Genomic DNA, 14,688 nt, shown 5'->3' on the forward strand with positions numbered 1-14,688 from the left:
ACAGGTAAACACAACACAGCTGACACAGGTAAACACACAACACAGCTGACACAGGCAAACACACAACACAGCTGACACAGGCAAACACACAACACAGCTGACACAGGCAAACACACAACACAGCTGACACAGGCAAACACACAACACAGCTGACACAGGCAAACACACAACACAGCTGACACAGGCAAACACACAACACAGCTGACACAGGCAAACACACAACACAGCTGACACAGGCAAACACACAACACAGCTGACACAGGCAAACACACAACACAGCTGACACAGGCAAACACACAACACAGCTGACACAGGCAAACACACAACACAGCTGACACAGGTAAACACACAACACAGCTGACACAGGGAAACACACAACACAGCTGACACAGGTAAACACACAACACAGCTGACACAGGTAAACACACAACACAGCTGACACAGGTAAACACACAACACAGCTGACACAGGCAAACACACAACACAGCTGACACAGGCAAACACACAACACAGCTGACACAGGTAAACACAACACAGCTGACACAGGTAAACACACAACACAGCTGACACAGGTAAACACACAACACAGCTGACACAGGGAAACACACAACACAGCTGACACAGGTAAACACAACACGGCTGACACAGGTAAACACACAACACGGCTGACACAGGTAAACACACAACACAGCTGACACAGGCAAACACACAACACAGCTGACACAGGTAAACACACAACACAGCCGACACAGGTAAACACACAACACAGCCGACACAGGCAAACACACAACACAGCCGACACAGGTAAACACACAACACAGCTGACACAGGTAAACACACGTGCTAGAAGAGTTTTTGTTTTGTTTGTTTCTGGTCCCGCTTCGGATGCCACGATGCCATCAAGCGGTATCTCTGGTCGTAATCAGTCCTTCACTGACCAATCAGCGTTCATTAGCAGAATGCTAGCGTGTTATGGGCAACAACAACTCAACCTGTAAGAAACCGAAAGGACATAAGTACTCGTTCATTCAACTTTCGACCTATAACCCATGTTGAACTTGCAAAACCTTCAATCAAATCTGAGATTTCTCAACGGCAATCGGGTGAAAGAGACAAATTTAGCCGTCTAGCGCCATAGACTCCCATTCATTTTGCACTCATGGGCGATTGCCCCCAGTGGAGCTCTGGTGGAACTACAACCAAAACTCGGTACAATAGGACTTAATAAGGAGTGGGAAGGCTCTCCGTAGAAGGGCTCTGTTAATCCTAATTAAAGGGTTATGTATGTTGCGTTGACAGCATGTCATAATTAGCGAGATGACAACACGTAACGTTCTTTTCTGAGCTGAATTATGCATTTCTATGGCAACACTAACTGCAGTCAGCTGGTACAAGTCGGAGATCTCAGAAAATTATGAGTTTACAATTTGTAGTTACGAGTTCTACAAGGACGAGAACGCTTTTTACAAGTCGGAATCTCGTAATTCCGACATGGCGTGGACGTATCTTATACGCATATTATAGTTAACTAAAAACCATAAACTAAAATTTCTGTTTATTTCTTGTTAACTGAAATAAAACAAATATTAAAAACTTAAACTTTATTTCAGCTAGCTGCCAAAACAACATTTAGTTTTCGTCTGTGATGGATCCGATAATTTGCAATCCTTAATAAAATCTGCTTCTTATGATGCAGTGTATCAAATAAATAAATAATGAATATATTAGTTTTTTCGCTTATGAAAAATAGTCCTTTACACATAAAAAATGCAATGAACAATTTTAATTTATATGCTCTTACAGGTTCAATGTTGCAAGGACTCCTGAGTGACAGGAAGTTTTCTAATTAACGAATACCATAATCCCTCAATTTTTGTCACTGTAGGTTTTTCTTGTGTTTCTATGAAAAGAGAGAAGCCACAACTTATAAGAATAGACTGATGAGAATGTATGTTTCCACAAACACCAGTGAAATAAACAAAAATAAAATGGTGACCAATCAAAATTGGTATAACAGAGAGCCATTTAATTATTCAGAACATTACATAAGAGATTTCAATGAACATGTCACTTAAAGTAGACAGCATGTCTTATTGTGAACTCAATCTTGCATTGCACTTGCAAAAAAACATCTTGATTAGATTCCAGTTTAAATGAAAGCAAATTTGTAAAGTTAACGTTATAAAATGTATTCTTGCCAACATTAAGAAGCTGAATGAGCGCTCACATTTCTTAGGCAACAATATGTCACATCTTTGGTAGATAAAAGCTCATTCACTCCTGCAGTTCTGGGTCAATCTGACCTGCTTTTATTAAAGGCCCTTCAGGGAATGAATGACAGCGGATTTGGAACCAAGACAAAAGGTCAATGACCCCCTGAAAAAATAACAAGTGGGGGAAAAGATGTGTGTTTGGCATGAAAGATCTAACATTGCCCATTTGATGCGGTTTTCTTCTGGAGATTAAGAAAGGCTCCATAATTGTTTCATTGTTCGGGTCTGGAAATGTCCGGTGGACTGCTTTGGGCTTTCAATGGCACTTTACAAGCAAAATCAAGGGTGTATCCTGGCAACCGGGGATTTTAAACAGCTTTAAAACTTGGGGAAAGAATATATATTGGGATAAAGCAACTGAACTTCGGAATGATGGGAGCATGCAAACGGCAAGACTGAGCTACCGAACGGCACATTTAGAAATGAAACGGATGCAGATCTAAAGAGGTGAGTGTGTTTGTTATATTACTCCACTGCAACTCAATTAAATAATAAATTCAGTTGATGCTAGTTCAATAGGCTGAGCTGGAATTTCTCTGCTGGACTTATGGTTTCTCTGAAATCAAATCAAATCAAATTTTCATATGGTTTATTGAAGTACAGGACACATCAAAGCTCTTGATGACTTTTGAAACCAATTCAAGGACATGAATAATGTTTTATTAAGTTTTTCAGCTTAATAGTGCACTTTGTTGTTTCCTCTGTGGATATACTATGCCCGGCTAAAAGAAAAGAGTCGCTGTTTGGATTTAAAGAGGCAAATGCTTAAGACTGGATCATTATTGCAGTGATTATTATGTTTCTAGCATGTTATATGTTTGGCAACAGTTCTTCTAACCCTGATTGATGGAGTGTAGCTTTTCATCTCTTAAACAACCATGTAGGAAGACACATGGCCATATTCCAGGATGACAATGTCAAGATTCCTCAGGCTCAGATTGTGAAAGAATGGTTGTGAGGATCATGAAGAATCATTTTCACACATGAATCGTCTCCTCTGAGTCCAGATCTTAAACTCACTGAAAGTCTTTGGGATGTGCTGGAGGAGACTTCACAGAGCGCGGGACTCTTGCATTGTCAATACAAGATCTTGACAAAAAACTGACTCACCTCTTGATGGAAATAAATGTTGCGATGTTATTTCCATCAACAGGAGCATCGATTTTTGGTCAAGATATTGACAATGCAAGACTCAAGCAATAGAACCGGGCAACTCTAGCAATGTGGTCTGTGAAATTTAACTGATCCTCGAGGTTATGGTAAAAGTTATGGATGATGAACCTAGCCGAATGGAGAAGTTGTGATGAAGTGTTGGATTGGCTGAGACCACAGCCAGCTCTGTCTTCGCAAGGGTGAGTTGAAGGTGGTGGTCCTTCATCCAGCAAGAAATGTCTGTCAGTCAGGCCTAGATGCAAGCAGCCACTGTTGGATCCTCTGGCTGGAATGAAAGGTTGAGTTGTGTGTGTCGTCAGCATAACAGTGATAGGAAACTCATGGAAAATCATGTCTGAGAATGACAGATCCTAGTGATGACTTGCAGATGGAGAAGAGAAGTGGTCCAAGCACTGAGCCCTGAGGCACTCAAGTAGCTAGATATCGCAACTTAGACACTTCACCCCTCCACGACACCCTAAAGGACCTGAGAGGTAAGACTTGAACCACTGGAGTGTGGTTTCGATTATGCCCTTTGTCATGAGGATTGACAGGAGGACCTGGTGGTTAACTGGAGAACACTGAGTGGAACAACACTGACTCTTCTTCCTGTAAAAATGCTGTTTTTCAAAATTTTACCCACATGCCTTTAACATTTAAAGAAAACAAAGGGGAAGTCTATTCAGTGCTAAGTTACTTTATCTACAGTATTTGTGCAATTCTTGCTAATTTCCTGACCAGTGATTTGTAATTAAAATGGTTAAGGCCCATCTGGTGGGTCGGGTAGGCAGTGGTAAGCTACCCCCAAATTAATTTTTATTTGTTTTTTTAATTGACAAATCTTGCTATTTTTTAATTATCTGATTGATTTATATGATCAAAAACACTCAAGTCAAGTCATGATGCATTATCTAAAAGCTAATTTATTATTAAATATCGCAACACAAATCACGTCACAACGTCAAATTGATTGTTTGTTCGATCAGATGCAGTAACATTACGTTACTGTTATATGGATCGTTTTCTGAAAAGAAACGCATATGTGGGAGACAGACCTGTGCAAGCAAAAGCTGCGAAGTGTGTGGTGAGAAAATATGACACTGAATACATTAAATGTGTTTTTATAAGGGCAGGTACTGAGACTAAAGAGGGTCTCACACCGGACGAGAAGCGCAGCGCCACGTCGCGTCTTAAATTTACACCTGTGTTTTACACTTCATGTGTTTTTACTGATCAGATAGATATCTGATTTATCAAAACGATTCCATTTAGCCTACACTTGGTCTCATAAATGTGTTTTCACAAAACGGATATAAATCCGATCTTAAATTCCCGCACTATAGGGGAGTGCGGGGCACAACGTAACACGGGGCTAGTTGTAACACACTTGTTTTAAATACTTCCACACATGCTAGCATGACGAAACTTGGTGTATTTACTAGTTGCCATATCAACACTATATAGAGAAAAAAATTGCGCCAAAATTATTATTTTTCTTTGGAAGATATCCATAGACTATACATTTATTAAACCATAGCAAAAGTAAATTTCTTAAGTTAATTTTTCATCTCTGTTTTTTGTGTTTATTTAAAATTAGACAAATCTGATATTATTTTAATCTCCAATATGTTATTTAACAGTTGAGATAGTTCTTTAATGCTTCGCTAACTAGCAGAAGACACTAGCAGGGTTTAAACGAGTGGGGGTTCAATCTTCAGATGGCTGGCAGGAGCCGCCACTGGCATGTCACGTGACCGTCAGTGGCAGACTGGCAGCTGCCAGTCTGATTCTGGTATATCACGTGACCTGCCAGTGGTTGGCTATTGTCTGGCAGTCTGCCTTTTGCAAGTTTCAGAAAACATTGATTTTTGCCAGTTTATCTGTTTTGTATGTTCCTCCCTCTCTAGCTCGTGTATTATGCATCTGTTGATATGATTATGTTCTTTTGCATGATTGGCATTTTAGAGAATTCAGACTGGTTGCTTACTGACGCTCAGTCCAGTCAGCTGAACTGCGTGTATAACGCGTTGTCTGAAACTCTCGCTGTAAGGTAATGCATTGTTTTATTTTTATGAATGGAATCTCATTCATCTATTATTTAGTATTAGTAATGTTTTAGAGAATTTTATCCCAATTAAACCAGTTAAAATGGACGTGATCAGACTGGTTGCTTACTGACGCTTTACCGGATGCTCAATCCAGTCAGCCGCGGCTGAACTGCGTGTATAACGCGTTGTCTGACACTCTCGCTGTAAGGAAATACATTGTTTTCTTTTTATGAATGGAATCTCGTGCATCTATAATTTAGTATTAGTGATGTTTTAGAACATTTTATACCAATTAAACCAGTTAAAATGGACGTGATCAGACTGGTTGCTTACCGACGCTTTACCGGATGCTCAATCCAGTCAGCCGCGGCTGAACTGCGTGTATAACGCGTTGTCTGACACTCTCGCTGTAAGGAAATACATTGTTTTATTTTTATGAATGGAATCTCGTGCATCTATAATTTAGTATTAGTGATGTTTTAGAACATTTTATCCCAATTAAACCAGTTAAAATGGACGTGATCAGACTGGTTGCTTACTGACGCTTTACCGGATGCTCAATCCAGTCAGCCGCGGCTGAACTGCGTGTATAACGCGTTGTCTGACACTCTCGCTGTAAGGAAATAAATTGTTTTCTTTTTATGAATGGAATCTCGTGCATCTATAATTTAGAATTAGTGATGTTTTATGGAATTTTATCCCAATTAAACCAGTTAAAATGGATGTGATCAGACTGGTTGCTTACTGACGCTTTACCGGATGCTCAATCCAGTCAGCCGCGGCTGAACTGCGTGTATAACGCGTTGTCTGACACTCTCGCTGTAAGGAAATACATTGTTTTCTTTTTATGAATGGAATCTCATGCATCTATTATTTAGTATTAGTTATGTTTTAGAGAATTTTATCCCAATTAAACCAGTTAAAATGGACGTGATCAGACTGGTTGCTTACTGACGCTTTGCTGGGCGCTCAATCCAGTCAGCCGCGGCTGAACTGCGTGTATAACGCGTTGTCTGACACTCTCGCTGTAAGGAAATACATTGTTTTCTTTTTATGGTCACGTGAAATGCCAGAATCAGACTGGCAGACGCCAACCAGCCACTGACAGGTCACGTGAAATGCTCGAATCAGACTGGCAGACGCCAACCAGCCACTGACAGGTCACGTGAAATGCTCGAATCAGACTGGCAGACGCCAACCAGCCACTGACAGGTCACGTGAAATGCCAGAATCAGACTGGCAGACGCCAACTAGCCACTGACAGGTCACGTGAAATGCCAGATTCAGACTGGCAGACGCCATCCAGCCACTGACAGGTCACGTGAAAATCCAGAATCAGACTGGCAGACGCCAACCAGCCACTGACAGGTCACGTGAAATGCCAGAATCAGACTGGCAGACGCCAACCAGCCACTGACAGGTCACGTGAAATGCCAGAATCAGACTGGCAGACGCCAACCAGCCACTGACAGGTCACGTGAAAATCCAGAATCAGACTGGCAGACGCCAACCAGCCACTGACAGGTCACGTGAAATGCCAGAATCAGACTGGCAGACGCCAACCAGCCACTGACAGGTCACGTGAAATTCCAGAATCAGACTGGCAGACGCCAACCAGCCACTGACAGGTCACGTGAAATGCCAGAATCAGACTGGCAAACGCCAACCAGCCACTGACAGGTCACGTGAAATGCCAGAATCAGACTGTATGCCAACCAGCCACTGACAGGTCACGTGAAATGCCAGTGGCGGCTCCTGCCGGCACTGACAGGTCACATGACATGCCAGTGGCGGCTCCTGCCAGCCAGCTGAAGATTGAACCCCTACTGGTTTAAACCCCAGTTGTGCAGGCGGGGCATGTTGTAACACTGCGTTACAATGTGCCCCTATTAGAAATATGCTATTATATTCTATTAATTCTATAGAGAAAACATGAGAAAAAGGAGAATAAAGACTTAGAGTCAATGTTCAGAAATTACTAATTATTTATTTGTTTTGAACTATGTTTTATAGCTGTTTTCATGTGTTCGTAGTCAAAACTCAAAAATGAGTTTATTTAATTATTAAAAAATGCCATTATTTTATATGAAAAAGTTATTAATTGTATTTTATTTAGAAAAATATTTTAGTTTGTCTTATATATATTTTTTATTAGATCAGATAACATTTTAAGCTGTCATATGGTCATGTTACAATGTACCCCACCTATGGGGCATGTTGTCACATTTCACTTCCATTCTTTCGGGGTATATCAAGAAAAAAGTATATACTGTATTAATAAAACAAAACCACATAATTGTACTAGACATGTGGGAAATTAATGTGGGAAAAAATAAATACTCTGAAGTAGATTTACACAAACTGAGAAAGTCACAAAGGGTTACTTTGTGCCCCGCTTTCCCCTATGCAGATTTAATGGAGTTCACGTCACCGAAATCAACAGATATGAGCTGCATTTTATTGATCATTAGCTAATTTCAAAATCAAAGACCACAATAGGAGAGAACGGCAATGGCATATGGTAAGATCATTTAGCTTCTTTACTTTTAATGAAGATGATTGTGTTATAAGCGTCTGCGACTTTCTTTCACTTTGATTTGCGATAGTTGCGATGTTATGATTGTATAGCTACAATTAAATATAATCGTTGCTGAGTCTGCAGTCTGAACACTTTACCTCAGGACGTACATTAACTGAATTAATTGAGTATCTCACCTGAAAATCCATTAATTTTCATCCACGCAGCTGATTTCTGTAAATGAATATAAAACTATGTATCTTTCAACACAGGGTGAAGTCAGTATTAACAACGATTTGAGACAAATATAATGTAAATTTAATATAAACCATGTAAATGGCGCTCTGTGGTGCGGCAGGATTTTGAACAGGGTCCTGTTGGTTAATATTGGGAGAGGACAGACGCCGAATGACGCTGCCGGTGTGTGTACACTCATAGAAAATAATGTGTTTGAATTTTAAAGACTCTCATCTGGTGTGCGACCCCCTCAAGCCGAAGGCACAATGTGTTGAATGTGGAGAAATGGTGTCAAATGAGGCACTAAAACCATCAAAGCTGCAGAGACTTTTGAACTCAAAACACCCGGGCTGTGTTGGGAAGCCAAAAGAATATTTTTTCAAAAAGTCATGTTAATATCGCTAATTGTATTTGATAAATTATACTTACAGTATGTAAAGTGGGGTGAATGAACTTTGTTGAACATTTCTGCAAACGAATAGAGTGAATGTTCCCCTCTTGTGTGTCTGACCTGTTGTTACAGTTATGTTAGCCTGTTATTGTTACAGGAATGGTTACTGAGTAAGCCTGCCGAGTCTTTTTGATACAAGGACAGTTTTCATCTATATAGCTGACTTGACCTAGTTTGCTACAGTGGCATAACAGATTAACAGCAGAGTAAGTCATTGTACTTTTTGAATTTTCTGTTATTCTGTGTTCATACTATCATATTTGAAAAGGTGGTCCTTGAAATGTTTTTAAACAGTCATTGGTGGGCCATGAGTTGCAAAAGGTTGAGAACCCCTGCGTTAAAAAAGACAACTAAATATACTGTTTTAATGAGTGTTAAAAAATTTTTTTGCAATTGCAACACTTGAATGACGGGTGACGTCTGCCTAGACGCTTCACTGACGTCAGCGATTAACATCTAAAATACCCAGAATACCTTGTTTTGGCAAAGTTCTACAGTTGCATGTATCCTTTGTAGAGAGAAGATCTCCAGAATGCACCACAAGAAGCTCTGTGGACAAAATATATCCAAGATGGCGGATGAAACTTAGAGAAATGTTGATATCATTCAATGCATAGTATAAATTAATATAGTTAAAAAGCATATTTTACACAAAACTCATGCCATATTTTTTTATAGTTAGGACTATTACATCATCAGCTTAGCAACATGCTAACAGCAAACTATTGCAGTTTATACAGTGCAGTTTCCAATATTTTAAGATACTTCAATATATATTTAGGTGGATCTGTAGATGACTTGATGATGGAGCAGGTCATCGAGGGTACGGTAAACATCGCCGCTGCGGTGCGGGGAACGTTACTGGTGCTGACGGGAACGTTACTGCTGATTCTGCTGCACAGAATATTTAGAGCCAAGAACTGGAAGAACCAATCAGCAGTCCCAGGTGAGTTAAAACCAATAAGATTCACTGGGAGCATCCTACCAACTGGTTCCACTAGGTGTGATGTGCTTGGTGTTTGTCAGGTCCTGGCTGGTGGTTGGGTCTCGGCCCGGTTCTGAGCTACAGTAGGTTCCTGTGGATGGGGATTGGCACTGCATGCAACTACTACAACGAAAAATATGGCAGCATTGCTCGGGTTTGGATCAACGGAGAAGAGACTGTTATACTCAGCAAGCAAGTTCTCAAAATGTCATCTGTCTAACACATTATTGCAGATTTAGACTCTCTTTATATTCATATAATATATAGCCTATATTTTATGTTAGATATTGATTGCTTTCATGAACAAAAGTCCTGTCCAGATCTAAACTGGTCATGAAATTTGTTGTTCATTTCATAATTCAAAAAATTGCTCAAGAGCGCACCCTATGGGGTAGAAATATTGTTTTCTGGTACAGTCTGCTACTCCAGTCCATAATGCCCAATTATGTCACTAAGTGTTGACTTAAATGAGGAATGCAATGCATGAGGGCACTATTTGTGGATGGGGTCAAATTTTAGTGTAAAAAAACCTGATGCCTGAAGAGGGTCGCAAGACCGAAAGATTGCTAATAAATTGATTTTGCACAGTGTTTGAGTGTGCGGCTGCTGTATTTTTACAAGTGTAAAAAAAACCTAAAACTGTTTCAGGTCCTCCGCCGTGTATCATGTTCTGAAGAGCAATAATTACATCGGGAGGTTTGCCAGTACGAAAGGTCTGCAGTGCATCGGCATGTTTGAACAAGGCATCATCTTCAACAGCAACATCACACTGTGGAAGAAAGTGAGAACATATTTCACCAAAGGTGGGTGTTATTCACTGGTCTCAGATTATTAGTTCCTACAGAGAATCATGCAGAATCTATTGTGTATGTGTTTGTGTAGCTCTTACAGGTCCAGGTCTCCAGAAGTCAGTAGATGTGTGCGTCAGCGCCACCAACAAACAGCTTGACGTCCTGCAGGAGTTCATGGACTGCTCAGGACACGTGGACGTGCTCAATCTCCTGCGCTGTATTGTGGTGGACGTTTCCAATAGACTCTTCCTAAAAATCCCACTGGGCGGTGAGCCTGCAATACAAGCATTTGATTATTATTATTATTCTTTCGATCTGATTGGTCTGATTATATCTATTACCAGAAGAGAAGGCTGTAAAACCCTTGATCATGCTGTGAAGTTATATAACCTTGATACTTAAGATCAATATGGATGACCTTAGAAAGTTATATATTTGAATATTTCACAGTACACTCTTAAAAATAAATGTTCTTTATTAGCATCTATGGTTCCATTAACAGCCTTTAACATCCATCAAATCTTTCCATTCCTCAAATGGTTCTTTCTAGTGGAAAAAGGTTCTTTAGAGTATTAAAATGTTCTTCACACTAAGGAAAGATGGTTCTTTTAAGAATGCCCATTGAAAGGTTCTTTGGGGAAACAAAAATGGTTCTTTTATGGCATCATTGAGAAAAAAATAACCCTTTTGGAACCATTATTTAAAGAATGTAAGATCACTAACTTCTCTCTTTATATGTGTTCAATGCAGAGAAAGACTTGCTGATAAAGATCCATCGGTATTTTAGTACCTGGCAGACAGTTCTCATACAGCCAGATATTTTCTTCAGACTGGACTTTGTGTACAAAAAACACCACCTGGCAGCGTGAGTCCACCTCAGACTTAACTGAGTTTATCCTTTGTATATGCTGTCAAGGTTTTTTTTAAACCAAAAACAACCATTTTACACTCTCTCTGACCTGTAGAAGTGACCTTTTGCAATTTTTGTTACTGCACCTTTAAGGATTATGCAAATTATCTCTATGTTTTTCTATGTGAAATGAGCAAAAACAATTACTTACAGCTTGTGGGTTTGCTGTTGGGTCCATATATTCTCAATTCTGGCCCTTGAGATCCACTTTCCTGCAGAGTTTTGCTCCAACCCTAATCAAACATACTTTAACAAGCTAATCATGGCCTTCAGGATTACTAGAAAGTTACAGGTAGAAGAGTTTGATCAAGGTTAGTGCTAAACTCAGCAGGAAAGTGGACCTCGAGGACCAGATTTGAGAACCCCTGATGTAGATCGTAGTTTGAACGAATGGTCATTTTCAACAAGTGAATGTTAACAGTTAAAGGTCCTGTGAGCAATTTTTTGCATGTATTCTGGTAACAGCAAAAAAATTTGGAGGCCATTTTGGAAAAGGGCACGTGGTTGAAAGGATTGGGTGGTCTAATTTGGTGGCAGAGATTCAGAAACCACCAAACAATACCCCTTTTCTACCAGAAAAGAACTGGTTCGGAACTGGTGCTGGTTCAAAGTTGGTTCAACTTGCGAACCTTCTCAGAACCTGTTTGTTTTTCCACTGACTAGAGAGCCCAGCGAACGACGTCGTTACGTCACTGTGTACGTTGCCATATGTCTTAGCTTTCCCAACTTCAAGCATAACAATTACAATGTTGGACTACATCGTCTTTCTGCAAATGTTTCTCCTGGCTTTGCCATCCTATATTGAGGTCAGAAGAAGACGTTTAGAACACATTTGTGCTGCTCGTCTGGATTACTATATAGACGGAGGTTACGTTCCAGAAGAAGTTCAACAATAACCCCGCCCCGAGCCCCCGACGTAAGCATGACGTGGTAAAAGAACGGTTCTAGTCCAGCAAAGAGCTTTGGAACCAATTTTCCTGGCCGAGAACTGGTTCTTTGGCTGTCGAAACACAAAAGAACTGGTTCGCGAGTAGGCATCGGCTCCGAACCGGCACCAACACTGCCTTGGTGGAAAAGGGGTATAAAAGCATCATGAAATCTTTGCGCAGTACTTTTGTTTTTAAAAATATCTAGATTCATCTTTTTTTTTCTTCATGCATCCCCTTTAAGAAGTATTTTCTTGCAGAAAAGAGCTGCAGGATGAAATGGAAAAGCTTGTGGAGCAGAAGCGACAGGCCATCAATAACACGGAGAAGCTGGATGAGACGGACTTCGCAACGGAGCTTATATTTGCTCAGGTGTGTTCACAAACACGTACTCTTCATTTCTGTGCCATCTCCTACATTAACGCAACAGAACGTGTTAACTGTGTCTGTAGAACCACGGCGAGCTGTGTGCGGATGACGTGAGGCAGTGTGTGCTGGAGATGGTGATCGCCGCTCCAGACACGCTCTCCATCAGCCTGTTCTTCATGCTTCTGCTACTGAAGCAGAACTCTGCCGTGGAAGAGCAGATAGTACAGGAGATACGGTCTCAGATAGGTACAGTAAACCTTTCACGTGACAATTCATCCTAATGCAGGTTTAAGGTGGTCAACATGGCAATTGGAACATGGTAGCTAGGCCCAAGATGGTCTACCAGGTCAGTCTTGGTCCCAACAGCTAGTAGTCCAATCTAGACCAGCTAGAAACCATCAGAAACTGGTTTTAACTGGATTTTCCATAAGAAGTGATACTTTGTGCATGATAAAAGATGTACACCACTTCTTGTCTTCTCAGGTGAGCGGGACGTACAGTCGGCCGACCTGCAGAACCTGAACGTACTAGAGCGCTTCATCAAGGAGTCTCTGAGGTACCATCCGGTGGTGGACTTCATCATGAGACGGGCTCTGGAGGATGACCACATCGATGGCTACCAGGTGGCAAAGGGGACAAACCTCATCCTGAACATCGGGCGCATGCACAAGTCCGAGTTCTTCAAAAAACCCAATGAATTCAACTTGGAGAACTTTGAGAACAGCGTAAGTACTGGGAGAATCAGATGTTTAAGATCAAATAAGATCATACAAACCTGGATATAAAGGGTTTTTTTCAGCATAAATTGGTGCATTTGTAGATTTTATACCAATTATTCATATTCTTTCACAAATATCCAAATATGTTGTACATTTCTCCAAAAACAGAGTGAACAATACTGATCTGTGAAACTAGAAAATAAGCATATTCTGGAGGGAAAGTGGAAATATAAGTGAAATCTATCTATCTATCTATCTATCTATCTATCTATCTATCTATCTATCTATCTATCTATCTATCTATCTATCTATCTATCTATCTATCTATCTATCTATCTATCTATCTATCTATCTATCTATCTTTTTTGCCTTGGGAACTAGCTCAAATAAAACAAGTTTAAGTTGCTTTATATTTTATTTTATTTCAGTTAACGAATTTTACTACAAGTAATGAAAATGTTTTTTTATTGTTTTAGTTTTCGTTAACGATAATAACCCTGAGACATACCATGTCAATAATATGGTATTCTTTGAACCATGTACCTTTTAATACCATGTAAATGGCCCTAAATATGAATAGTCATCATATAGTAAAAAAAAAAAAAAAGTACTATGGTGATACCTTATAGTTTTCCTTAAAGTAAATAAAATCTTTATATATGAAAATGGGTATTACCATATAATACCATTACTCTCTACTTCTCTCTCAGGTTCCCAGTCGTTACTTCCAGCCGTTCGGCTGCGGCCCGCGGGCCTGCGTTGGGAAGCACATAGCCATGGTTATGACGAAGGCCATCCTGGTGACTCTGTTGTCGAGGTTCACGGTTTGTCCTCGTCACGGCTGCACCGTCAGCACCATCAAACAGACCAACAACCTCTCCATGCAGCCCGTAGAAGAGGATCCCGACTGCCTGGCCATGCGCTTCATCCCACGAGCTCAGAACATCAACGGAGAGACAACGGACAGCCAAACCTGAAAGTGACAGACGCAAATCACACACCAGTGTTATTTTTTCCATTTATATACTATTTTGATATACCGAAGAAAAAACACATGAATAAACGTTTATAGTAATTTCCTTTTACCTAAAAGCTTTACACTGGGTCATCACATTAAGATCACATTACTATTATTTTTGACTTAATAAACAAACTTCAGTTGAACTTACCTCAAACTTAATGTTGCAAACAAGTAGGCCTGCGGTAACTTCACACACACAGGTATTATATGGATGTCAACATAGACATAATGACTTTGTGCACCTTTAAAGTGTTCTAGCTAGTTTAAAAAACCAAACACAAGAAAAGT

The 14,688-nt window shown here is 40.2% G+C and overlaps 1 protein-coding gene across 1 annotated transcript; it reads left to right on the plus strand.

Annotated features, from left to right (window-relative positions):
* Window positions 1-9,480: 9,480 nt before the first annotated feature.
* Window positions 9,481-14,356, plus strand: cyp19a1b (cytochrome P450, family 19, subfamily A, polypeptide 1b; the record flags this gene model as incomplete). Its single annotated transcript, XM_081355716.1, has 9 exons — window positions 9,481-9,625; window positions 9,706-9,871; window positions 10,313-10,467; window positions 10,547-10,723; window positions 11,206-11,320; window positions 12,552-12,663; window positions 12,744-12,906; window positions 13,144-13,385; window positions 14,090-14,356. The coding sequence occupies 9 exons, from the start codon at window positions 9,481-9,483 to the stop codon at window positions 14,354-14,356; spliced, it is 1,542 nt and encodes a 513-aa protein (XP_081211842.1).
* Window positions 14,357-14,688: the final 332 nt, after the last annotated feature.

This window comes from Scardinius erythrophthalmus (assembly GCF_964197995.2).
Source record: "Scardinius erythrophthalmus genome assembly, chromosome: 24".
Taxonomy (NCBI): domain Eukaryota; kingdom Metazoa; phylum Chordata; class Actinopteri; order Cypriniformes; family Leuciscidae; genus Scardinius; species Scardinius erythrophthalmus.